This window comes from Benincasa hispida, chromosome 10 (genome assembly GCF_009727055.1).
Source record: "Benincasa hispida cultivar B227 chromosome 10, ASM972705v1, whole genome shotgun sequence".
Lineage (NCBI taxonomy): Eukaryota > Viridiplantae > Streptophyta > Magnoliopsida > Cucurbitales > Cucurbitaceae > Benincasa > Benincasa hispida.
Window position 1 is genome coordinate 7,919,193 of NC_052358.1, and position 26,948 is coordinate 7,946,140.

General features: G+C 31.8%; 1 protein-coding gene across 1 annotated transcript; it reads right to left on the minus strand.

Moving 5' to 3' along the window:
• Positions 1-1,618: 1,618 nt before the first annotated feature.
• LOC120087904 (linoleate 13S-lipoxygenase 2-1, chloroplastic-like) lies at positions 1,619-9,334 on the minus strand. Its single transcript, XM_039044913.1, has 9 exons — positions 9,003-9,334; positions 8,087-8,349; positions 6,887-7,124; positions 6,522-6,785; positions 6,336-6,421; positions 5,417-5,527; positions 5,002-5,303; positions 4,536-4,802; positions 1,619-3,067 (listed from the first exon to the last, which is right to left on the minus strand). The coding sequence occupies exons 1-9, from the start codon at positions 9,301-9,303 to the stop codon at positions 2,305-2,307; spliced, it is 2,595 nt and encodes an 864-aa protein (XP_038900841.1). The 5' UTR covers positions 9,304-9,334; the 3' UTR covers positions 1,619-2,304.
• Positions 9,335-26,948: the final 17,614 nt, after the last annotated feature.

The window sequence follows — 26,948 nt, forward strand, 5'->3', positions numbered from 1 at the left end:
GGTGGGCATAAGTGAACAACCATACTCATTCACCAAGAGAATTTGGAAAGGAAAAAATTTCATGTTAAGTGTTGTATACGTTGATGATTTACAATTTTACTGGTGATGATTGAAACTATGAATTCGATTGATTTAAAAATTCACATGTTGCTCCAGTGAATTTGACTAAATCGCAACGCCATCTCTGGAAAAAACAATTACTAATTTCATCTAGCGGGGCAATTCTTTTCTGGCGGGGTTGTTACCAACAGTCTTTCTGGATTTTTTTATGTCAAAGGAAAATTATGCATTGGAGGTTTTGAAAAGGTTTGACATGCTGGAAAGTATTCTGTGAACAGGCCCAATTTGTCCTGGTTCCAAATTGAGTTAAAGCTGGAAATGGGTCCCTGTTGATGATACACTATTACAAAACCATTTGGTGGGAAGTTTAATGTTATCTTACTGCCACAAGACACCCGAATTATTGTTTGCTACTTGCCTTATAAGTAACTACATGTAAAAACCAATTGGAAATCATCTCAAGCAGCTAAAAGAATACTTCGGTACTTAAAAGGGACTGTGAACTTGGAATTCATTACATAAAAAGGAGGAAATGCTGGATTGTTGGCATATACAGATAGTGACTATGCTGGAGATTTGGAAGATCGAAAAAGTTATATCCTGAGGTATGTATTTTTAAATGAGTTTCAGGTGCTTGTTTCGTGGTGTTAAAAAAAACAACCTATTGTGACATTATCAACTACAGAAGCTGAGTTTGTAGCTGCTGCATTTGATGTGCTTGTCAAGAGTTTGGGTGGGGAAAATTTTTGAAGGAGTTGGGGCCATCCAGATGAAAGTTGCATTACCATATTGTGTGACAATAGTCAAGCTGTCAAAAAAATCCTGTTATGCAACGGTCGAAGCAAGCATATTGATGTGAGGTTTCATTTTCTAAGAAATCTTACAAAAGATGGTGTAGCTGAATTGGTTCATTGTGGAACCAAAGATCAAGTGGCAGACATTATGACCAAACCCTTAAGTTAGAAAGTTTTTCAGGAAGCTTCGAAGGTCGAAGGTTGCTAGGAGTGTGAATTTTCAGAGGAAAACTAATTGCTTCTGAGCATTTAGTTTAAGGGAGGGAATGAAAGGTTTTTTTTGTTATAACAGTTTTCTATTTTTAGCTTTCTGTTTCCACTTTGCTGAATTGTAGTAAGAGTGGGTTGCTATTTTTTCTCCTTTATTTTCGTGGATGTAGTTTAGCTACTATTTAAGTTTAGCAGAATTATCAATAAAAGACAGTTTGTTGTGCAATTTTTTTTTTTTTTTTTTTTTTTTTTTTTTTTTTTTTTTTTTTTTTGTTCTCAACAATAGTTAGGTTTGTGAATATAAATGTGTTTAAAATTATTATTGAAACAAATGGTAGATTTGAGAGATATTTTTTTATAATTTAGTTATTGTTTTTTAAAAAGAGAATTTAGTTTTTATTTATGAAACTACATTACTTGCGTTCCTTATAAAAACAAGCAGTTATTATCAATGGTACAATGACTACAAACAGTGAAAGAAAAAGCCTGTTGGAATGGGTTGTCACGTGAAAAAAACAGTGAATTATTGTGGATAGTAAAACAGAATAAAGATAAAATATATTAAAAAGTGGGAAAAAAACTAAATACAAAATGGAGAACATCTGTCCGAGAAAGGATCAAACGAAAAAAAGTTCTTTTGACCCCTCAATCACAAAAGAGACACTACAAAAAATATCACGAGAAAGTTAGACCTCCCCTGTCGCAAGGACATGAACAACTTTATTGAAAGTCCTATTACGTAAGAAAAAAAAAACTTAGAACATTCATTTGAGGAGTAAGAAAAAAATATCCTCAGTAATATGAGACGTCTTTGATAAATCCACACTATTCTTGTTTAGGATATTGATAGTCTCCAAAGATTCCATCTTGACCTCCAAAAGGGGTAAGTACTACTCTAAAAATTTGTGGTAGATATTTCTGAGACCCTCTAAAATCCCCAAAGAACACCACTTTAAAATCCACCCCAATAGGAGACACTTGAGAGTCTCAGATAATCCACCCAAGGTCATCTCTACCCTTCGAATCACTCTAGGATGTATATACTAATTTTATTTCCACCTGTCAATTTTTGAATGATTTAAGGTAGCATCTCTAATCTTATTGATTTTCCAATTAAATATTAAGAACAGCCCTAATATCTATATCTAAAATTAACTTAATTTCTATTTGTTGGACTTTTTTTTGTACAAATTTTGAAACGTAACCTTAAAAGTTGTTATACAGTTAAATTTCCCTTCTTTTAAATGGAAACACTGCAAGGAACCCCTCTTGCTGTTACACCAGGCTCTGAATACGGCTTCAAAAGTTCATAAGGTCCAATCCCAGCTCCATGTCTGTTTTTTAATTTAGGATCGACATTCCTTTCATCAATAATCTCTTCCAATTTTTGCAATTTTGCTCTAAACTTATGAAATGCTTCTTTTATAACACCATCATCCGCCCATGCTTCTTTCAAATCCTCTCCCAAATACTCCTCATCTGGAGAATGACTCGACAATATCTTCAAAATGGACAAAAATATTGTTGCTTGAAAATGTGTAGGAAAGGTCTCTAAAAACACATTTTCTGGATTTTCAAGAAAGCACTTCCAAAGCTTTGAGTTAGGTTGTTCTGTAGGGATGTTGAGTCTAGTAAGGCTGGGTCGACATGGATAATAACTAGCTGCAAAAGGATATTGTCCAAAGTTAACGGCAGCGTGGTGTCCTGAAGTAACCCACATGATGGTTGTGACAATGTCAATGAGGTCTTTAGGAGTGTCGAGGATTGGCCACCATGGTTCATCTTTTTTATCTGCATGGCCTACAGTTCGAATTTCTGTCCACCATGCTTGAAGTTCATCATCTGAATTCACAACACTTGCATTTGGATAGTAATGATTTACATATTCTGTTGCCCAGTCTTTGATGGCATCCCAAAGGATTAGCCCATCATTGGCAAAAGGGTAGTCTTCAATACTCAACTTTAGACCGTGAGCTGCATTTGGATCTTCAACTGCCAATCCCCTTTCAAACAATGACACGAGCAAATAAAGAAAAATACTTAAGCGAAGGTGTATCTTAGATTACATTTATCTTTGTACATCTCATCAAATTATCTAATCATAGTTTATCACATGACAAATTTTTCTTACATATTTCTTAAGATATTTTAATTCTTTTCTAAGTGTGAGATGTACCCAAGTATTGATCAACAAATAAATAGTCAATATGGATTTCGACTTTATATGCTACATGTTTATAGTCCAAATAAATTTGGCCGTAAAGTAAATTCAATAGTCCAAAATTGACCTTGAGATATGTGAAAGATCTATTAATCACAAATTTATATTGGACAAATCGTAAGATCCATTGGCCACTAAATTTTCATTGCCTCCAAGAAATGTGGTTGAAGTACATATTTAATAGATAATATTATTTATCTTGCCATTTTTACTACTACATTTAGAATATGATCAATAAGCCATACTTAGACTTCGTTTGATAATAATTTAATCTTTTTTTTATTATTTGAAATTTATATTTGTTTTCTCTTAACTCTTTTACCATGTTTCGACATATTTAAAAAAAAAAAAAATCTAATTCTTAGTCAAAAATTTAAAAAAATTGTTAATTTAGTCCTCAAAACTTTGTTTTTTTAAAATCATGGGTAGAGACTGAATAAAATAACAAAGAAATATTGAGTCTCGAGTATTGATGATACTAAAAATATGTCAAACTAGTTGGATCCCTAGAACCGTAAATATATTTCTAAAAAAAATATATAAGTAGAAAGTCGAAACATTGGTAATAAAGGAGCTCTTAATATTTTTTTTTTTCAAAAAGTCATTTTCATCTAAACATTTTTAATGAAAACTCTTGAAAATATAAACACTCACGTGTTTTTAGCCACTATTTCTCAAAATTATTTTCAAGTTTGTTTGGTTTGTTATATATATTAAAAATGTTTTTATTAATGTCAAATTACTTTATACAATTTTGTCGGTGGTGGCCAATGATGATGGTTGGCCAGAGTTGGCTGACAAAAGCAATACCCGAAGATGGTCGATTAAGGATGATGGTAGCCACAACAACATAGTCGAAGTGAAGTAGATGACTTTTAAAGGCATTTTGGTAATTTTAAGAATTATACAAATTAGGAAAATATTAAGCATTAAACATTCGAAAATCATCTTTATAAAAGTTGACTTGAAGTGTTTATCCTAAACTAACTTATTTCATATTCTAATTTTTTCAATAGCTATTTTAAAGTGATTGGCAAAACACTTCTATGTTTTTTTTTAAAAAAATGTCTTATTTTCAATATTAAACACTTGAAAATTTATACTAAACATACCTTAAGTTTATTCCTTATATGATTTTTTTTTTATTATTTATAATATTCTTAGAAATATTATAATGTCGATTCATTGATACTTCCATAGAATTAAGGCATCAGAATCTCTATCAACTTCGACATTAAAGATAATATTACCTGTGAATTAAGTCAGCAGGCAAAGCTTCTAAGTTGAATTGCCATTGTTTGTCATAGGCCATGGAACTAATTTCCATAGAATATTTTCCTGTCGAGAAGATGTTCTCAATCAGCCCTTCTGCATTGATAAGGGATTCCCGAGCAGCTGCATTGATGGCCATGGTGTTACGAAAATGGGGATGCAAAAGTCTATAAATTGGATGCATTGCACTTAGTTGTCTATGTGTAGCGATAATGTAAGGTTCCACACAACAATGAGTTCTCAGCCTGTTAAAAATAACCAAAGAAAAAATTATCAATAATTTAATAAGAAAAATACTTAGATGTTGGCTGAAAAAATTGTCATGTGACAAATTTTTTGTTTAAAAAAAATGTTTTCTTTTTCTGTTTTTTGTTTATAAATGAATGAGAAGTATGGATTAGATGTTGCCTAAGCTACAACAAATTATTAACAATGTTAACATACCAATGGCTAACAAGTTGGTGATAACCAGAATCATGGGCAAGAACATGAGCTTTCGCAATCCTCCAAAGCCAGAGGCCATAGGCATCCCAACATGGTGTAAAAACTTGTTTCCATTGTGGCTTGTCATCAATGGGTGGTCTACTCAGCTCAATAGCTAATGGCCTTAAAGTGCTATCCGGGTTTAAGAAAAATAATGTTCTTGATCCGTATAACGTTTTCCCTTTCAACTTTCTTACTTTTGCTACATATGGTAGGAACACATCGTGATAATCTAGTATAAATAACTTCTTCCCTTTCACTGCCTGCATCCTCACAAGTACACACATTTTATATATTAATCAAAATTTTACACATAACATAAACAAACAATATTAATTACTACAATTGTCGTCAACCCAAATGTTGAATATTATACCTCATCTAGACTCATAAATCCTTTTATTTGTTGCTCAACTATTTCATCGCTGATTGCTGATTCAGGAGAACCATAAATAGAAGGCTCAAGCGTACTCTTCAATGGCCATTCCTGGGTAGAATTTCTTTGCTTAATTAGTTGAGATAATTGACTAAAATATCCAAATCCCAACTCCAAAATGATTTTTACCCCATTTTTTAAAATTCAGAATTTTGACCCTTTCTAACATCATCATCAAACAACCTTACAAAATTACCCTTAAGTTTTTCCTTTTCTTCTTCTTTACTATTTCTTTCCTTTTCTTNCGGGAGAGTTTATAAATAAATAAAGATCTTCTCTATCGCTTTCCATCCAATGAAACCACGTTTTTCTTTCCTTTTCTTCTTCCTCTTCTACTAGGCACAATTCCACATGTTTCTTCTTTTTCTCTCTCTTTTCCATTTTGTCGTAGAGTGAGACCCATTGAGGAGAGCAAAACTTCATAGTGAGAGAATGAGAGAGAACAATAGGGAGGAGAATGATTTGTGAGTGAGGAAAGAGCAAGAGAGTGACAGTGAGATGACATTTTTTGTGTGCGCAAGTTCGTTTTGATAATTTCACTCGAATTTGCCTTTCTCTTCTAAAATTTTGGTCATCCTACAAAAGTTCTAAAATAATGTCCCTTTAGGCTCATCATTATTATTACTATTTTGTTTTTTAATTAAATACCTGTTTGAATTTTATGGACTACGACACAATATTAGATATATAAATATGAAGTTTAATATCAAAATTAATTGACCATAATTAAAAAAAAAAAAAAAAAAAAACTCATAGATATCTTATAAACCTTGTGAGACTTCCCATATTTCCTGAAAAGATGTGTTATGGGAAAATTTAATTTAATCCGATAGTTATATAGATGGGTAAAGTGTCATACCGTGACGAGCCTTATACTATAAGGATTGAGACCTGCAAGGGTTTGTCTAGCAAATTCCTCATCTCTAAACCAAAAGAATTTGTCCCCTGAAGAAATTAACTTCCATCTCAATATTAATAACTAAATAAAAGATAATTAAACCCATAAAAAATTGATATAATCAGAGACTAATTATAACGTTGTTACCATAGGATGCTTGAGAAGGATGTAAGAGTAGGAAATGCATGGCCTTATCAGCAACAATTTCCCCAAGTCTTGGAAGAAGAGAAAGATGGTTTGTTGTAGAGAGAAGAGGGGAATTTTGGTCTGTGAATATGTTCTCCAAAGCCGGTAAGAATCCATGTAACATTGAGTAAAGTTTCTTTGTTAATAGGTTTCCATGTTTTGGTATGAAGAATGCTTCGTCTCGAGGCACATAAAACTCCATACTTTTCACTTCCAATAATGGATCTACAATATTAATTATTTTCCCAAATTAACAAAAGGTGTTTTTTTTTTACCTTGTTAAATTAATACATATGAAGAACAAAAATGAAAAAAAAAAAAAAAACCTGTTGGAGTACGAGGACGTGCAGTCATACATCGTCGAGGATAAGGATATTGTTTACCACCAAGAATTGGTCTTTTAATATGATGGCCTTTGCCAGGATCACCAAGATCATTGTAGACATCATAATCATATGTCCTATGGTGTTTCTCTCGCTTTCTGTAACCATTGCCTTGCAAATTCCTAAGCTCTTCTCGCCTATATCTCTTTAGTCCATCCGGTGTATTTGATGGCAAGTATGTCTGACATTTCATTAACCATTTCTTTTAATGTAATTTTCATATATTTAAAAGTGATTTTCAACTATTATGTATGTGAACCCACCATTATAATTTTTTATTTAAAAAAATGATTAATATTACAAGTGAGACAAATTTTACTATAAATCAAAAAAGAAAGTGAGCCAAATTTTGCAAGGCAAGTCCTTGCCAATCACCCTACTAAAAATACATTTCAACTTACTGTTGAAAAAGACAACTTATTTTTCTAAAATCAATTTCAACTTTATTGTTTGATGATGTGAAAGTCACATTTGAACCTACTAACCTACTCTAGTCACTTTCAAACCTACCCTCTTACTCTTCTTAAAGTTTCAATTTCATTCATTATCATTTATTTTCAATAAAAATCCAAAAAAAACCAAAGATTCTCAGAGATGATGTATAAGGCATCTCAACTAGGTTGACACCTCCATAGCACCCTCATCGTATACCAAATCTAAAAATGATTTTTTTTAACAATATACTAAAGAAATAGTAGATAGCACTATCATCATACTCTAAATCCAAAAATGAAGTATTCAATCAAGAGGAGAGCACAATATACCATTTTTTTTTTTGAGACTCTGACATTCTGGTTTAATAATATATAATATATATCTAAACAAGTTAGAACTATGTTTAGGTTGAGAAACTAAAATCTAAACTTCTTCAAAAAAAGTTAAAAAATTGAAAATAGTAGTAGCTATACAAATGAAAATTTAGTCGAACAAGATTGTATCTAGTTCATGTGTTTTCCTCCTCTTTATCACAAAAAATAAAAAAAAATAAATAAATAAAAATTGTCACATGATAGAGTGCAGCTCCTGTCATCTTGGGGTGTAGCTAAGTTTTTTCCAATTTAATTTAGAGAAGATTAGAGATGATAGATATGAAGTGAGAGCATGGGAAAGAAGAAGAGTATGTGTTTTAAATGGAGATGTGACCTTAGTGGTGAAGAAGATTCTTCTATCTTTGCTCTGAAGCCAAGAATTGCATGGGAAGTGAAGAGGGGCAGTACTGGGAATGCCATAGATAACAATATTCTTGAGCAACATCTCTTTGTTATGCTCATTCACAACCAAAACTGCTCCAATTGCACCAAAATCTGCTGGAATTACCAACTTTGTCTCATATATAATTACCTCATCATCTTCTCTTTTCACTTTCTCAGCACAAGCTTTTATTGTTCCCTTCTCCAATCCTGTTGCTGAATAATACAAATTTTATTCATTAAAACACGACACAATTGTGTTTATTCAACACATTAACATTAAATTTACTTTGAGTTAAGTCCACATTTTTGGTGTTATCGTAATAAGATTCCATTGATAGATCAACGATAACAGGTCATAATCAAAAACATCATTGAATTTATTTTGATTGCATTTATTTAGAATCATGGATTTATTGCATTTATTGTTACCATTATTGTTAAGGGTCAAGCAGAAATGATAACAGTAAATGTGACAAATTCATATTTTCCATATTGAAATAGTAATACTAATAGTAACGAAATTTCAAAACGCAATCGGATTGCTCATTCTCTAGATTTTAGTACGTGTACAAAAGATAAGTAAACAATATCAAACGTAATCAGATGGAGCTAATTCATTTTTCAAATTACCATTGATTTATTACATTTCACCTCGAGTAAATGTGACCAAAACTCAAAACCAACGCATTAAAGTGATAGATTTAACAAGAGCGTAGCTCAATTGGCATAGTGTTCATACTATCAACCTCGTGGTTTGAGGTTCGATTCCCCACCCCACACTTTAATTATAATAGGACAATACCTCTTAAAAAAAAAAAGTTGGTATGAAAATGTATAGAATTAAGGCAATAATTGAAGTAACGTACTTGGATCCATCTCAACGCTATGAAACTCCAAAGCAAGCCTTCGTTTGAACCCAAAATTTGGAAAGAATCCATCGATTGGTCGTTTGATTGTAACGACAACTTTGACAGAAATGGGCTTATGGATGGAAGCCATTGTGAAGGGTTTAATAGCATTAAGATTGTTGAAACGAAGGTGAGAAGTAATATTTGGTTTGAGGCCTTGTCGTAGAGATTCCAACACTTCCACATTACTACCAACAACTGGTTTTTTATACGCAAACAACGCTTGGTTGGACCTATAATGTATAGGAGAGTTTAGCATTTTATTTGTAGGGAAGATTGAGTTTCATGAAAGAAAGAGAATTGGATGAAGTTTAGCCAATGATGTTAGATATATATAAATATATTGAGAACCAAGTTTATCAATACCTAGATGAAACCTCGTCCACCCAATGGCTATATTTTTAAAAACACGCTTTTCGTTTTTAATTGTCACAACTCCATATTTTTCTCAATTCTTAGGATTTCTGTACGGAGGTTGTTCAATTTAGACTAAAAATAACATATATTAAATGCATCTGCCTACATGTTTTACTGTGGTCCAGTTTCTTTGGCTCTATTTCAAACTCTTTCACGGCTAGGTTTGAATGGGGGCATGTGTATCAAATATTTGGGTTTCAAATAAAAACTAAATAGTTACTTAACTTGATGTAAGAAAATAATTAAGGGGTAATTGTGTAATTGTTTTAAATGGTAAAACTGTTGAAAATATTTTCAAGTATAGCAAAATGTCATTTCTATCAATGATAGAGCATGATAGACTTCCATCACTGGTGGTCTATCACTGATAGATAGTGACATTTTGCTATATTTGTTCATTTATTTAAAAACAACCTAATAATTAATGTAGAAAATATTAGTTATATTATATTTTTATTGTTCATTTCTCACCTATAAAACCTCCATTTTTATGGAGAGTATTAGAAAACTTATGCTAGATGCATTTTAAAATAACTTGGATAATAATATGTTGGGTTTTAGAAAAGTAAAATATTATAAAACAAACAAAATTATTAAATGTTTGTTTGAAATTACGTGATAAAATTTAGAATGGTTTGCATTATTTGCCTTAGATTTAGGATTTTTTTATATGATTTTATGAGATTTGATGTGTTTACCAGTGGTATTTAGGTTTTATGTTCAAGAATTGAATTATACTCAAAATGAGCTAAAATGGATCGAATTATGCCTAAAGAAGTCAAAACTGAGCAATGGATCGAAGAAAGTGAAGAAAAGATGACAATTGTTAAAGTTCAAAAGGCAATGCAACGTAACATAGAGTGTTGCAATGTTGCCCCTTCACGTTAGAGACCTGAGAGCATTGTTTCAGGGAGCATTTTCATGCTTCACTCGAGTTTTGCTACGCTGGGCTAGCGTTGCAACGTTGCTATCAAGCATAGCATTATGCTGGGGAAACAAGCAGACCAATGTTGCAACGCTGCTTTCGAGCGTTGCAATGCCAGCTTTTCTAAAATAAAAAATTTATGCATTTTTGGAAAGATCTTGTGCTCTAAGTTTCCTTCCTCTATATATTTGAATGCTCTTCAACATTTGGAGGATGTGAAGAGCGTGAAAGATGAGGGAGGATGAAAAGTCTGACCTAATTTGAGATTTAAAGAGAGAGTTTATGCTAAAAAATTAGAGAATTGGAGGGATATTTTGAAGGTCATTCGAGTTCCCGAGGTGATGATCTAGGTGAGCATCGAGGATTTGAGAGATCAAAGAAGTCTTCGAGAGGATTCTTCTTTGGTTTCCTTTTCTTTCTCTAAATCTATGCTTGAATTGATGTATGAAAATATGTTTGTGCAAGTTATGAGTGGCTAAACTTGTTTGTTTTAGGGTATTGATGAAGTTGTTATGAATTTAGATTAAGTTTAGTTCTTTTCATGGATTTTGTTGAACTCATTGCTTTTTAATGATATTGTGTTTCAATCTCATTGATTGGCCATCAGTAATTGTTAGGTTGAACGTTTTATTGAGAGATTGAATGCTTGACCGGATCTATATCATTAAATCATTATTAATCTTTCATGCAAATAGTTAGGTTAATAGTGAAAGTTGTTGAAGACAATTTCTAATGCCTTGTTTTTTAATTTGATTCCAAGAAATTTAGTTATCAATGAAGTTGCATGAGAATAGATTATTTTTTAAAGGAAATAATCTTGAATTAAGTTTCTAGACTTAGGCATAATGTTTATACATGATTCCATGAATTGACTAAATAGATCTAATGAAGTAATTAACGGATTCAATACCTTAGAACACTTTTATTCTTAGATTTCTAAAACATTTTTATTGCTTTATGAAATCACAAACTCAACTCGATTTCGATTTCTTAACTAAAATTGGCACAATTCTAAGATAGTTAAACACTAATTGTTAATTAATCCATAAAGACGATACTCGGCCTCTAAAATCGTTTTATTATATTATAACTTGACCATGTATACTTACATGCAACACGAAATCACCACATCAAGTTTGTAGGACCATATGTTAGGCACAGTTTTATATTTGGAGATAAAGCATTGTATATTTAGATTGATAATTGATGTATACTCTATTCATAGTTGATATGTACCATTTTCTTTAAGATGGTGAGACATTTGAAAATAATTGAACTTTAGGCATCCCTGGAAAGAAGTTCGGCTCAAGAATCCCTAAAAAGAAGTTAGGCTTGAAATACCTAACTCAAATGAATGAAGATGATATGCCCAATCTAATTCAAATGATGTAACATTGATTTCATCTACTTTTAAGGGTTTGTTTGTTTCATAAATATTATCATCGGATTTGAGACAAATATCTAATATTCTCGTTTGTTTTAGAGAATTTCACTTTTTAAAATTCAGATATTATTATTAAAGAAAATTTGAAATCCATCTGACATGAAGTTTCTTAATATCCTCATTACTTGCGGGATTTTTATTGAAAAATTAGAACAAATACTCTACCTTAAATATCTACTGTTGAGATATGTCTAGTTGGTTGAGTATATTGCAAATATGCCTTATCATTTTTTGGTAGGAGGGAAAAGCATTTTTAGGAAGTTGGAGATTTTTTTGTTACAAATGAATATATGTTTCATATTTTTTCACTTTTCATCGTTTTCTTATATATTTTAATTGTATCTAATGTTTTTTAGTTCTAGAATAACAATAAGATTCTAAATTTTGCAAGTATCACATAAATTTACTTTAATAATTTTTAAATCTAAAAATTATCTTCTATAATTTAGCTGCTTTTAACGAATTTTAATCATGATATAGCATTTAATGATTTTTAAATCTAAAAGTTGTTTTCTATATTTAAATTGCATTGCACAATTTTTTCAATATTTTTCATTTTAGTTTTCCAACCTTCAACAACCCTAAAACATTGATGGGAGTCACAAATTTAAATATAAAACATTTCTTCTTGAAATTGTTGTTTAAACGAGAAAAAAATTTTCATTTTCAAACCCAATTTCCAGAATTCAAAGTTTATCAAAACTTGATAAACTACACCCCCTCAATCAAACTATCACGAAGATGAACATATACTTTCATTCTATGATTCCAGTTGAAGATGAAGATAAAAATAAAGATAGACTCCAAACAAGATGTAGACTGAGAAGAATACGTAGACTAAAGATCATCAAAGGAAATAGTTGAAGGAGACATAAAGGCACACAAAGATGAACCAGAAGAAGACATCTCATGCTTTTTTTCAATGTATTTGTCTTAGACAATGGAAGATTTTAAAAATTCTTCATTTAATGGTTACTGGTAATTATTTATATTTAATGGTTACAAGCAATTATGCAAATGTTAGTTTTTGTTATTTTGACGTTTAGGGTTCCAACTCTCTACAATATTTTTTCTAAATGTAAATGTCTAACATTCTGGGGGTTGGAGATTAAGGTATAAACTCATATGTACATTACATGGATCCTTAGGTGTACTTAGTTATATGTGTATTTAACATTCCATGGACTAGGAGGTTAGAGTATAAATACTTCATTATATGGTATCTTTAGTGATGTACTTAGTTATAGGAGCTCACTTGAACAACCTTATGTTCTTATTTCCACTTTTATCCACCATTTCATTTAAAAATTCGGGTCTATTTATTTACTACGTGTTTTTTGATTGCTTATATACCATGTAGATAATTATATTTACAACATTTTTCTCCTAAAATATAAAGTGTACAAAAGAGATTTATGTGTAAAATAGATTTCTTTTCAATAACTAACAGTTAAGGGTTTTGTGTTTTATGAAGTTATACAAGATAGTTTCATCAAACTTTCATCCAAACTTATCATAATTTTAAGTTATTCAATACCTTCCTACATGTTCGATACATTTTATGTTAGTTAGGGTTCTTATATAGACACCAAAACACCAATTTGTGACATTATTCAGTTTTCTTACATGTACTTTTTTGTATATACGTGACTATGATATTATGGATACATTGTGAAAGTTAGAAATTTCGTATTTTTTATTTTTTTTTAACGTAGTGATTATTTTATATTTGGTTATAGTTTATTTAGTAAGTATCCTTAATTTTAGGGATTGAGTTGGTTAAATGTTATTTAAAAACCAAAATCTCGAGGGAAGGGTAAATTTATCTTATGAAAACTAACAATTTCTCCTAAAATATAGGTTTAAGTATTTTTACAATAATTCTCTGTTTCGAGTACTTTTGGAATGCAACTATCTAAAACTAGTTATTTTTGTACTCCCCATTTTTATACTTCAGAATGGGATCGGATTAATTAATAAATTAATATAAATTAATCATTACTATTAATTTTAATTAATTATTAAATATAAATAAAGTATTTAGATTTAATAAATTCCAAAAAAATACATTTACCATAAAATATTATGTTATCTCAACTATTTAATATAAATTTTTATTATAAATTACTGAAATTCTAATTAATTTTAAATGTATTCATATTACTTAAATAAAATAATTGAAATAATATTTGATTAAAAAAATCATTTGTTGATATTTAAGCATCAATATAAAAGTAAATTAAATAATTAAATTTCAATTATGACTATTGTTCTCTTATATTTGATTAAGTAATTATTTTGTTTTGATTTATATGTACAAGATTGGTACATCAACACATTCATTTGACTTTCAGACATTAGTTATCCTACATATCCAACACAGACATCAATTATCATAGATATTTAAATCTAGACATTTAATATCTATACCCATGAAACAATATCTTATAAAAATGATGAGATTGCCCTTTGTTAAAATAAAGTTTTTTTTTTTTTTTTTGTGTTCCCTATGCTTGGGTCGGATTTCAACTTTTGACCAAATATGCATTGGAGTTTCTTAGGCTATGATATCATATTAGATAAACATGAGCCTCTATCTCAAATAAACCAAATAGAAATTAGAAGAGTTAAATTCATATATTTTATTAAGATTTTGAATTCTCTTCATCTTTTTAATATAAGTTCCTAAAAAAGAAATAGTTAAAATCAGTTTTACAATGTTTAAAATAATCATTATGATAAACATATTGAATCATTCAAAATCAAATTTGGTGATATGAAATTGAATTTAAGGTGGTATAATAAAACATTGGAATAATAAATGACAAATTTTGAAAACGACAACCAAAATATGGTAGTAGTCCTGTATTTGAATCAAACATTATTTAAAACAATCGAGCCTTCAAATTTATACAAATGTTAAAATTGAACCCTTAAAGTTACATAGCAATAGAATTTGTATTCATCCTATAAATTTGAGAGTTCAATTTTTATAATTTGGAGATCAAATTTTTACAACTATTATAAGTTTAAGAAGGTCTTTGGGTTCAATTTTAACAATTGTATGTAAATTTGAAGGGTCAACTTTTATAATTAAAAGTTTGAAAGGATATAATTATAACTACCAACATACTTAAAAGATGGTTTTTACCATTTGGTCGACAAAAATACTAACAAGTACGTATCTTTTATATATCAAATCAGTATGACAATTTTATTATATTTCTTTCTTTCTAAAAACAAATAATTTATACTCCGATATATCAATTAAATTCTCGAACTAATAAATTGTATTAATTCAAAATCCAAAATTTGTGAATCAATATCCACCATTTATATTATTTATAATTATTTTCACTTGATTTATTTAAAATCAACTAAAAAAAGCTAAATAAATTTACTGTTCTCCAAAATGGAGGTACTTGAAAATTTTCCAGAAAAAAAAAATGGTCGTATCAATAACTTTTTAAAAATAAATTCATAAGCCTGTAACATAACTTCTTAAAAATCAAAATCTCCACAAAGTTAAACATTTCAAGCATGCGGTTTAGGTTCATGATTAGTTAACGTCAATGAAGGGCTTGTGCAAAACCAAATTTTCTAAAACATTTTTTTATAAAAAAAGAAAAGGTTGTTTTTACATAAAAAAAAATCGAGTAACTAATTTAAAAACGTAGCAAAATTCTACATAGACAGTGAGATTTTGTTATATTTAAAAATATTTTCAGTAGTTTTGCCATTTAAAACAATAACCTAAAAGAAGGTGTACCAAGTATGCAAAGAATTTCAAAAAATGTCACACCGGAGAATTTTATGATACTCTTCATAAATAAAAAAAAAAAATCTAAAGAAAATACTTCATAGTAACATTTAATAACTGCCTTATCCATTAAATTATTTTAAAAACATTATGAAAGTATGAGGTATCCAAAGTGCCACTAGAATAAGACATTGAACCAACTAATCTATATAGTATAGGCTATTTAGGTTATTTTTTTGAACATGATCCACTCGTATGTCAACTACATACTATTCAAGATTATACTACTAACATTGAATTTTTACTGTAATGAATAATACAATACTGCATATAAAATAGTTTAATAAGTTATCAATTAACAGATTATTTACAAGACTTCAGGAAACAAATCTCAACACTTCCTATATCCAAGTACACAATTTCTTTCTTTCTTTCTTTCTGTTTCTTTTTTTAAAAAAAAAAAAATCTCTAACAAATGGTTTATATAAATAAAATATGCACATCCTTAAATCACTAATTGACCCAAAAGTTTAAGTGAATCTTTCTACCATCAAAACTCTAACTCTCTAAACGCCGATGTTGATGCTGGTTTGACTTTTGATGATACTGACGAGCTTGAGTTGGACTTATCTGATGAATGTTGTTCTTGCTCAATTAGGCAAGCATAAAAAGAAAAAGACAGCTCGTCTGACTTAAAACCCTAGTCCTTCGACCAAGACTCGCTCAAAACAGCTGCATTCCTTTGAAAAATCTGCTTGTTCTGACTTAAGTATACCTTCTCATTCAATCTCTAGTGAAGAAGATATTGCAGTGACTCCAAAGAGGGTTACTACTAGAATTGGTCGCTGTAAGATTCCATAAAATGTTTCTTATGTTCCAATCGATGGGGTCTCCTTCCATTGTGAGGAAAATGTTCGCAAATGGAAATATGTTGTTAGTTGAAGAATCGTTGATGTACAAAATGTCTCTGATAAAATTAAGTCTTGTTTGGCCATAATGGAGCTCATAAATCAAACTGGTTTACTAAAGACTGTTACTCAACTTGGCCCTTTCTATCTTCAACTTATACGTGAGTTTTTTTTTTTTTTTTAATCTCCTTACTTCATTTGATGATCCAAGTAATATTGAGTATAGAAAGGTGCATGTTCGAGGTGTTTTCTTTGCTATTTCTCCTACCATTATCAATGTTTTTCTTGATCGTGAAGATTCCTTTACTCTCGGTAAGCCTCACTAGTCCACCGAGGATTTTTGATGTCTGAATTGACTGAAGGAACTTGCTCTACTTGGCCTTAAGCTGGTCAATTGCCCATCGCCGCCTCAAGTGTGAAGTGTTCTATTCTCCATAAGATCGGCATTGCCAATTGGTGCCCTTTCTACTCATGCCTCTAGGGTGTCCCTTCCTTTGCTAGCTTGTTATATCAAATTAGCACTGGCTTGCAGTTTAACTTTGGTGTGTTTGTGTAGAACCAGTTGTTGCACCATGTTGAATCTTATGCCATTAAGCTCTTTATCTGTTTTCCTCGTCACTTATGTGGTATTATGTGTACCAGTGGCCCATGATTTTGTCTTCTAATGATGATCCTAGTCCTGCTACTCGCTGTATCAATTTAAGTTACAAACTCTTTCAATGGTCTCGGGTGTCTCACATTATTCACAACATTGGGCCTCCCAAGGCTGATGACAAGCACTTGCCTGTTGATCTCTGTGTTCCTGAGGGAGGTCTTCTGATTCCATTTGATCTTGGGAGCATTCTACAGGTTCTCTCCCCTGAATTCTTTAGTGGAATTATTCATTTTCTTATTAATCTTGTGCCACCATGGACAATCTGATGCATCTATTGAGCCTATCTTTGCCCACAGGTGAAATTGCTTCTACCTTTCGGGGTCCTCCTTCTCCTACCTCTTAATTTCCTTTTCTGGCAATCAAGAGGGAGTTTTGTGTTGGCTGTTAGTGATGCTAAGTTTGTTTTTTTGGTTGTTGTTATTCATTTTAGGTTGTTGCTGGTTTTGTTCGAATGTGAATGTGGTTGCTTTTGATGTTGTTTGTTGCTTGTAAATAAAAGAAAATGTTTCTATGAAAGGGGGAGCTTGTTATTGTAAAAATTTTCTTTTATTGAATGTTGGCCTTTTTCTTTGTGACTTCCTTTTTGGTTGTCCAGTGTGTTATTTGTTTTCTTTTCCGTTTCGCTTGATCGTTGGTTTTTTTTTGTTTTCCTCTTACCTTTTTGGTGCTTGCTATAAATTAAAGTGATCGTTGATTGTTGCATGAGGTTTTCTAGAGATTTTTGTTTTCCTGTTTTGCACTGTATCAAGGATAAAAAAGTAAAAGAGAGAAAAGTGCTATCAATTCTTTATTCTACTGTTTTCGTGATTCTTGAGAAGGAGCATTGAATTTAGGGGAGTCTAAACATACAAGATCTAACAAACAAGAAGTCTTGAATTCAGGGAGATCCAGATGTTGGTCAAGAAGTCTAGGGAGAGCCTAGATAGAGTATTTGTCTTCAGCTTATTGTAAGGCATGATAGTGCATCTTTCAGATAAGTAGATTATTTGTAAACCTTTGAACATTATTGATACTCCTTTTTAATTAGGCTCCTAACCTCTTTGATGTAGGTAAAGTTACTCCGAATTAGGTTAACATTTTATGTGTTACTTCTCTTCCCTATCCTCTTTATATTGGTTCTTTTATTAGTAACTTCACGTCAGACATTATGCTTTTTAGTTTAACAGTCTGTTTTTCAAAGAGTTTATATTGCAGGCTTATGACTTTTAACTGTCATGATTCTATATTTAAAGGAATATCCTAATAGTACATGAAGAAAAGAAATAGAAAAATAATGAACTTTAAAAAAATGATCGAAATGACTATTTTCTGATATTGTTTATATATATATATATATTATTATATTTTTAAATGTTTTCAACAATTTTGTAATTTAAAATCATTTTTCTTTCCTATCATCATTTTTTCTCAAAAAGTTGGGTTGCTAGTAATTAAATGTGCATATTTTCTTCATTGACATTTGCCCATCGTAATCTAATTCATTGTTTAAACCACCTATTTGAAATGAATATGTTTAATTTTTTTTTTTTTTTCCAGTTTTGAAGTTTTGAGATTCTATATTTTAAACTTTTGACCTTAAACTATTTTTGTTCTATGTTAAAATGAATCTCTAAAAAAATAATAATAAATAAATAAAGTTTTAAGAAAATGACCGAAATAACCATTTTCTAATATTCTTCATAATCTCCGGTTCACAAATTTTTTTCATAATATTTTTTTGAAAATTTTCAAAAATAGAAAAATAAATTAGGAAACTATTTACACAAATAGTAAAATTTTAATATTTTTTTTATAGAAGTTGATAGAGGCTAATATTAGTATTTATCACTAATAGAAACTGATGGAAGACTACAACTGTCAGATGCATAAAAATCTATCAGTGTCTATCAATATTTTTTTTTTTGTTATTTTCGTATATAATTTGACATTTTTTCTATATCTAATTTTTTTTTTCAAAAATGGATTTATAAAAATCAAGGATGCACACTTTCTTCATTGATCCTAAACTAGCTCTTTTTCTCTCTCTCTCTCTCTTTTTTTTTTTCGAATAATTGCTTATGGCTTAAAACTCATGAATTTCAGACATATATTTAATATCATCGTTTGTTTTATAGGATTTGACATCTTTATAACCACGAATTAAATATAAATATATTATTTGGAATTAATAAATTTTAACTAATGCATTATATTCATTTGTTTTAATTTTTAAGTGATTAAACAATTAATTAATATAAAATCTATTTGAATAATGCTGAATTTAATTTATGACTATATTATTTATTCACTTACATTCAATCAACTAATTATTTAACTTTTTTTTTATATACCAAATTGGCTGATTTCAAATATTGAAAAATAAATCAAAATATTTATAAATATGGTAAAATGTTACTGTCTATTAGTGATAGACACTGATAGAGTGTCTATCAATGATAGACTATGGCATTTTATTATATTTAAAAATATTTTCAGTAAATTGGCATTTAAAACAATTCTATAAAATTGATAATTTAAACACATACTTTAACTTTCTCAGTTCAATTCTCCACCTCACGTGTTAAAAAAAAAAATCCAAACATTAATTGCATATGTTTAGTATATATATCTATAAAATAATATATGTCATCAAAGCGGACTCTTATGGTTCTGTCTCTTATACACATCTAGATGTGTATAAGAGACAGTACCAGGATCGACCCAAAAAAAAAAGAAAAAAGAAAAAAGAAAAAAGAAACCTCAAGAAAATAGATCCATAACAATCAAATATTTCCTGGGACTTGTCACTTGGATTTTGGGGCAAGTTTTTTGTTTGGAAGTAGATTCTTTTTCCAAGAGAAAAAAAATTGAATACTTGCATCCACTCGATGTTTTGAGCAACTGGGCCACTTGATGTATCAACACACATGGGATTTACAGGTTAATAAATTGTGTTCTGTTACAAACTCTAGCCAAATTCGTCAATCTCTAACATAATTTAGTGAGCATATGACATCAATTACAATTTCAAATCTGGATGGTTTCATTATCACCTATATTAATTACAATTTCAGATGGTTCTATTACCAGCTATATTAATTATAATTTCAAATTTAGATGATTCCATTGCCATCTAAATTTGTTGAACTACAGAAAGAAAGAGAAATAACCTCCGACAAATTCTTTTAGGACATTCTATAAGTATAAACTCACAAATTTTGGTAAAAAATTATCAGTTCACTCTTAGGAACTTGCAGAGAATCAGAACACTAATAAATCAAAAAAAAAAAAAAAACATATACATATAATGTTGACTCAAGCTATATCCAGATTCTCCTTTACTTCAATATAAAGTTGAGCTTATTATATTATGTTTCTAAAATTAAGGTGGAGTTATTGGGCTTATAGTGAAATAAAGAAGGGTGAATCACAACATCGTCACAAGTCAGGAAAGATGTCACAGACAAAAATAATGACAACCGAGAGAGAGATAAGAGAGAACACAGAAAATTGTTAAGCCAGTTCAGTGAGAAATCCTAGGTGAAAAGAAATCCACTATTATGTAATTTAGTTCTACTGCATACACTTTAACTAAAATCACATAAAATCAGGTTACACATAAATGAATTACTAGTGTGCAAGTTAGACTCCCCCTAACTCCGATATTGCTTTCAAATGAGTCTGCAGATTTAGGCTTCCCCTAAATATGTAGTCACAACAATGAACTCACATTCTCTTCACCTACTAGATGAATAACCACTCACCTGATGTCTCAACAACTCTACAAACGAACTACTTTGTCAGAGCAAGCTTTATCGAAAATGGTTGCTTAACTTCACAAAGGTAATTCACGTACAATCCCACAATTTCTTCACCAAAAAGCTTTTCGAACAAGAAAACTCTAATCAAAGGCTAGAGACGGCTTGCCCTAGCACCCATGAAAAACCAACCAATAAAAACAACCCATTCATGAAGCCAACAAGCCATAACTATCCGTGACAGAAGAAAAAAAATCTTCCCAACAAATCAGCCATTGATAAGGAAAGAAACTTACCAAAGTTAGACACAAAATATTCAACATAATAAAAGAAAATATTATTTGTCAATCACAATAACAAACTCCCCATTTGGCATAAGATTTTCTTTTATGGAAAACAACCAAATAGCTAAACAAAAATGAGAAGACCAAACATTTCATTAGGAGTACACACATTACAACCCATGCAATAACAAGATCAACACAGTCAAAATAAAATAGGGTGCACAAAAAAAAAAAAAAAAAAAACACCAGCACAGCCACAACCACAAAACCAACCACAAAATTGAACCAAACCAAAACCATCAAAGCAACACAACCACTCAAACCAACCACAAAACCACACCTTCCTCTTTTGCCAAGAAGAAAATCAATCAGCCGAAGAAAGATCTACATTAGATTGCGAAAGAGACAAAATTGAGGACATGAACCAAAGCATCAATTCAGCTCTACAATTAGTCAAATCACGAATAACAATGGTTAGAGAGCAAGACTCAACAAACAAAATATAGAAGATGCGAATGCACAGCTCAGTGGGAAGCAACAGACCACCTTCAAGTACTTGAAGATCATCCAAGTGAGGAATGTCAGAAGCTATGGGAGGCTGAATGTTGTGCACAATGTCAGGGACATAAGTTCCTTGAAAGAATTTGTAGTTGAGATTAAGGAGCTTAGGAGCAGGTCCATGCACATTATTGGGACCAAAAATAGTTGCGTAATGAGATAGGAGAATAATAGAGAGAAGTCTTGGAAGATTAATCAGAAGCTTGATGGCAAAAGAATCAACATGCCTTAGAAGTTGGTTATACACAAAAACTCCAAAATTGAAAGTAGACATGGTACCAATGTGATATAAAGGACTGTCTAGAGAAGGGGAGAGACGAGAACCATGTGTAAAAAGGCACCAATTTGGAATGTCTATATGAAATAGAATAACATATTTTACACTAAGAGTAAAAGCAGATAACTGACCAGTAAGTTCTGTAATGAGCTCCTCATTGGAAGGATGAGGAACTCTTGAAGGAAGGGACTCTTCACACCTATGATATGCATTAGTAGAAGCAGGAGAAATAGATAAGCAATGACCACGAATGTTGATCTTTTAATAATCTGGGCTACTAGGATCATCAAACTTAGAGGGAGATTAACAATAAACTCTCTCTGTAATTGAAAATAAAAAGGACTAAGGTCTATAACAATCTTAAGAACGCCAGCATGTTGAAGAAAATTCATAATTTCTAGGCAAGATTTGGTCTTATATGAGAGAGTTTTCTTGTTAGCAATATGACGTTGCACCACATACTTCCAACGCTGAACATTATCCTCAACGTGAAAAGATATCCTATCAATCGAAACAGTAGAGACATTTGGAGGAATTTTTTGCTGTCCAATTTTGGTTTGAGGCTTGTTTCGGGCAATAGCAATATCATCTTCACTACTTCACTCAAAAAGTTTAACAAAAGAATTTAAAATAGTTCCAGCACTTTGTTGCCTAGAGGGAGTGCCTTTAGATCGAGTATGTGTGAATGGGCCATACTCAGTAGGAGTTAATTGATAACGGGCAGAAATGCACATTATTATAATGCTAAAGTCTTAAAAAATGTTGGATTGCGTTGATGAAAAATGTATTTTGCATCCATTAAGCATCAATTTCGTAATATTGCGGTCGTATGCGTTCAACGCATTATAACAGTTGATTTTTGTATTTTTGTGCAGAATATGCGTTAACGTAATGCAAAGATTTTGATCATAAGAATTCATTGGTCGAGCGCAACTTCACCGCAAGACTTTGCGTTGATCGTGGTCGCAAACATTCGCCCAAGAAGGATCATCGCAACTTGGTCAGCGCAAGATGGTGGGCGCATCTGGGTGAAAGGCCAATTAAGAGTGATGGGATAGAAAGTTGATGACAGTTGAATCTAAATTAAATTAACAACCAATAACGGTCACAAAGTACATTCAGCTTTATCAGTGATAATTATTCGGTGCATCAATCAGGAATTAAAGCTGTCCCATCTGTACAACGGGGAAAGAGAAGGCACCTTTCACCATGGATGCTCTATAAATACCAAGTGCATTCTTCAGAAAAGGGGTTGGCTGTTTTTACAACAAGTTGATCAGTCCGCATGTCTTTGTTTTTTGTTTTCTTTCATTTTAAGGCAGACGCGAGGGCAAAAGTTGTGCCGGTAGATCGTTCCGGTAAGCTTGGGAGAGCGTCGAAAGCTCCAAGGATAGAGAGAGGGCCGACATCTACGAAAGCGGGAACATCTTTAGATCAGAATAGAGATTTTAGTGTAAAAAGCCTCGGTCAGCAAGGGATTGCTATCAGGGTCTCTACTTTTAACTTCCATTTTCATTTTGTACTCAACTCATTTATAAGAATGGAATTTTTTTTTCTACATCTATTCACTCTCTATGATTCACAGCATGAGTAGCTAAATCAGTTGAATGAGTTGAAAAGCATTTAACTAGCACAACCGAGGAATCTTCATTCTTTGCGATTATCTTGTTTATATATGCTTCATTCATCCATTAGGGATACTCGAAAGGGTAGTCTAAGGACAGGATCTAGGCTTGGGAAGGTCAGGTCAGAATCTAGGCTCGGAAGAGTCAGATTAGAATATATAATACAAGAGATAGGTACTTAGGAATGAGCACTATTTGTTATCAACGCATCGCATGCATTCTAGAGATAGGATATGATTGTATGCGGTCACTTTGCTTTCATGTATTTTGCATCATTGCATAGAACAAGAGTAGAGACTTAGGGATGAGCTCTATGGACATTTTGCATTCAACACATACATCCTAGATTTAGGAGCATCGCATTTACATTGGAAAATGACTTGTTGTGCATGGTAGTAACATGGTCGCATAGTCTGATGCATTCCTGAGTAATGCTAGCTAAAGATCTTCTCAACCCGTTCATCGCATACTTATTGCATCTATCAACGCAACTGTCTTTTCTCAAACAACAAACCCAACACTTATTTATTTACTTGGTTACCGCAAACTTGTCATAAAAATTACCAACGCATACTGTTTTCAAGAGTCCTTGTGTTCGACCCTGGACTTACCAGGAAACTCAGAGGAATTTACACTTAAATTCCACTGGGGAATCTTGAGTGCACAACGCAAATCCATGAACGCATATCATCCATATTTCCACTTCATAAATACGAGTACCAAGTTTTTTGCGCTGTTGCCGTGGACTTCGGCAAAATATAGTGCTAACGGTAATTTTTTTGATTTCTTTGCAAAACTCTCAATCTCTAGTGAATTACGACCCGGAGATTGAAAGGACTTTTAGAAGAAGATTAAGAGACCGCCAACAACAACAAAAAGGAACACCAAGAATGACGGAGCAACCAGATGCAAGGGCCGCTAACGCTAATAATATAATGGCCAACCCCATCCTTCTGGCGAATGACAGCAATAGACCCATCTGGGACTATGCGTCACCTAACCTATGCGATTTCTCTCCAGGAATCATAAGGCTGACGCTAGATGGATCGAGGTCTGAAATGAAGCTGGTAATGTTGCAGATGATCCAGGCTGCTGGGCAGTTTGGAGGAAGGCATGGCTAAGACCCACACGCCCACCTCCGGACCTTCATAGAAATCTACAACACTTTTGTGTTCCCAAATATCTCAACCGAGGAAGTTTGATTAACTTTGTTTCCCTTTTCTTTGTGCGATCAGGCGAAGAATTGGATATATTCTCTCGAATCGGGAGAGATAACTCTGTGGGAACATGTGGTGGAAAAATTTATGAAAAAATATTTCCCACCAACTGAGAATGCTAGGAGAAGGAAATTAATAACAAAATTTGAACAAGAAGATGACGAATCGTTTAGCGATGCTTGGGCGAGGTTCAAGCGGCTGGTAAGAGACTATCCACACAATGGCTTACCAGATTGCCTACAAATGGAAATTTTCTACCAAGGATTGAACACAATGGCTTACCAGACTACACAACTTGAAGAAGAAGAAGAAGAAGAAGAAGAAGAAGAAGAAGAAGAAGAAGAAGAAAAAGAAAAAGAAGAAGAAGAAGAAGAAAAAGAAGAAGAAAAAAAAGAAGAAGAAGAAGAAGAAGAAAATTGTAAAGAGCGTGATAAAAAAAATAGGGCGAACTAACAAACAAATTCGTTTGAAAATCGAAATGCTAATGAGAATACAAACCACTAGATTTGAAAAAATAACCGCAATTAATGACACATGGAAAGAATTAATTACCACCTAGTGACCGAGTGAATTTTTCACAATTACACCCATTCTCAAAATAATTAATTACTATAAATAAACTTTACACACCCCAAGAGCAGCTCTCAAGGATTCAAACTGAGCACCATTCAACGGTTGGGTGAAAATGCATGCAATTTGTTTATCAATGCTCACATGTTCAAGAGATATAATCTTTGATTCAGCCAGTTTTCTGATGAAGTGATGTCTAATATTTATGTGCTTAGCCCTGCTATGTTTAACAAAATTTTTGAAAATGTTGATAGCACTCAAGTTGTTGCAAAATAAGATCATGACATCCTGGACAACATTATACTTCTGCAGCATCTATTTCATCCATAGAAGTTGAGTGCAACTGCTGCGAGCAGCTATATACTTAGCTTCGACAGTAGACAATGAAACACAATTCTCTTTTTTTTTCTTTTTTTTTTTTATTGAACTAGGATATAAGGTTTCCCAGGAAAAAAAACATCCACCAAAGGTACTCTTTCTGTCTTCTGAATTACCAACCCAGTCAACATCACAATAACCAACAAGAACTCCGTTCGAATATGAGGAATATAAAAGGCCATAGTCCACAGTTCTATTGATATATTTGAGAATCCATTTAACACTAGTCAAATCACTTTTCTTAGGTTTCCTTTGATATCTAGCACAAACTTTCACTATATAGGTAATGTTAGGACGACTAGCAGTTAAATAAAAAAAGACTTTCAATCATACTTCTCTATTAACTATCATCCACATTTGCAACATCATGATCTTTGGTAATCTTGGCATGAGTGGAGCTGGAATGCACTTAGAGCTAGCCTTATTCAGTCCAAACTTCTGAAGCATGTTTCTAACATACTTTTATTGAGAGATAAATATACCATTTGGTAGCTATTTAACTTGAAGCCCGAGGAAGTAAGTCAGCTCTCCCACCATGCTCATTTCAAATTTTGATTTCATCTGATCAACAAACTGACTTACGGCAGACTAGGGGGATCCACCAAACATGATGTCATCAACATATATCTGAGCGATTAAAAAAATCTCCTCGTGACGTTTTTGTGAACAACGTTTTGTCGGATGCCTTACAGATGTACTTCTTCTGTAATAGAAACTTAGCTAATCTCTCATACTCAAGCCCTTAAAGCTTAGTTGAGACCATACAATACCTTACGAAGCTTGTAGACATGTTGAGGATAAGATAGATTAGTAAAACCCTCGGAGGACTTCCTCATTTAACATACCGTTTAGAAATGCGCTTTTAACATCCATCTAGAATAATTTAAACTTAAGCAAATAGAAGACTCCAAGAAGAAGACAAATGGCCTCAAGACGAGCTACTGGAGCAAATGTTTCATTGAAATCCACACCTTCAACCTGAGTGTACCCTTGAACAACCAGCCGAGCTTTATTGCATGTGGCAGGTCTATGTTCATTTGATTTGTTTTTGAAGATCCATTTAGTCCCAATAACATTTGCATGCTTTGGACGCAAGACCAATTCTCATACTTCATTTCGTTGAAATTTATTTAACTCTTCTCGCATAAC

Bases quoted from the DNA above. Each gene is read 5' to 3' on its own strand.
- LOC120087904 (XM_039044913.1), bottom strand. From the start codon at position 9,303: ATGCTAAACTCTCCTATACATTATAGGTCCAACCAAGCGTTGTTTGCG. The intron at 7,125-8,086 runs GTCACATCTCCA...ATGAAATGTCAG, and splicing joins GAATCTTCTTCACCACTAAG to ACATACTTGCCATCAAATAC. The intron at 3,068-4,535 runs GTAATATTATCT...ATTGTTTGAAAG, and splicing joins CCTGCTGACTTAATTCACAG to GGGATTGGCAGTTGAAGATC.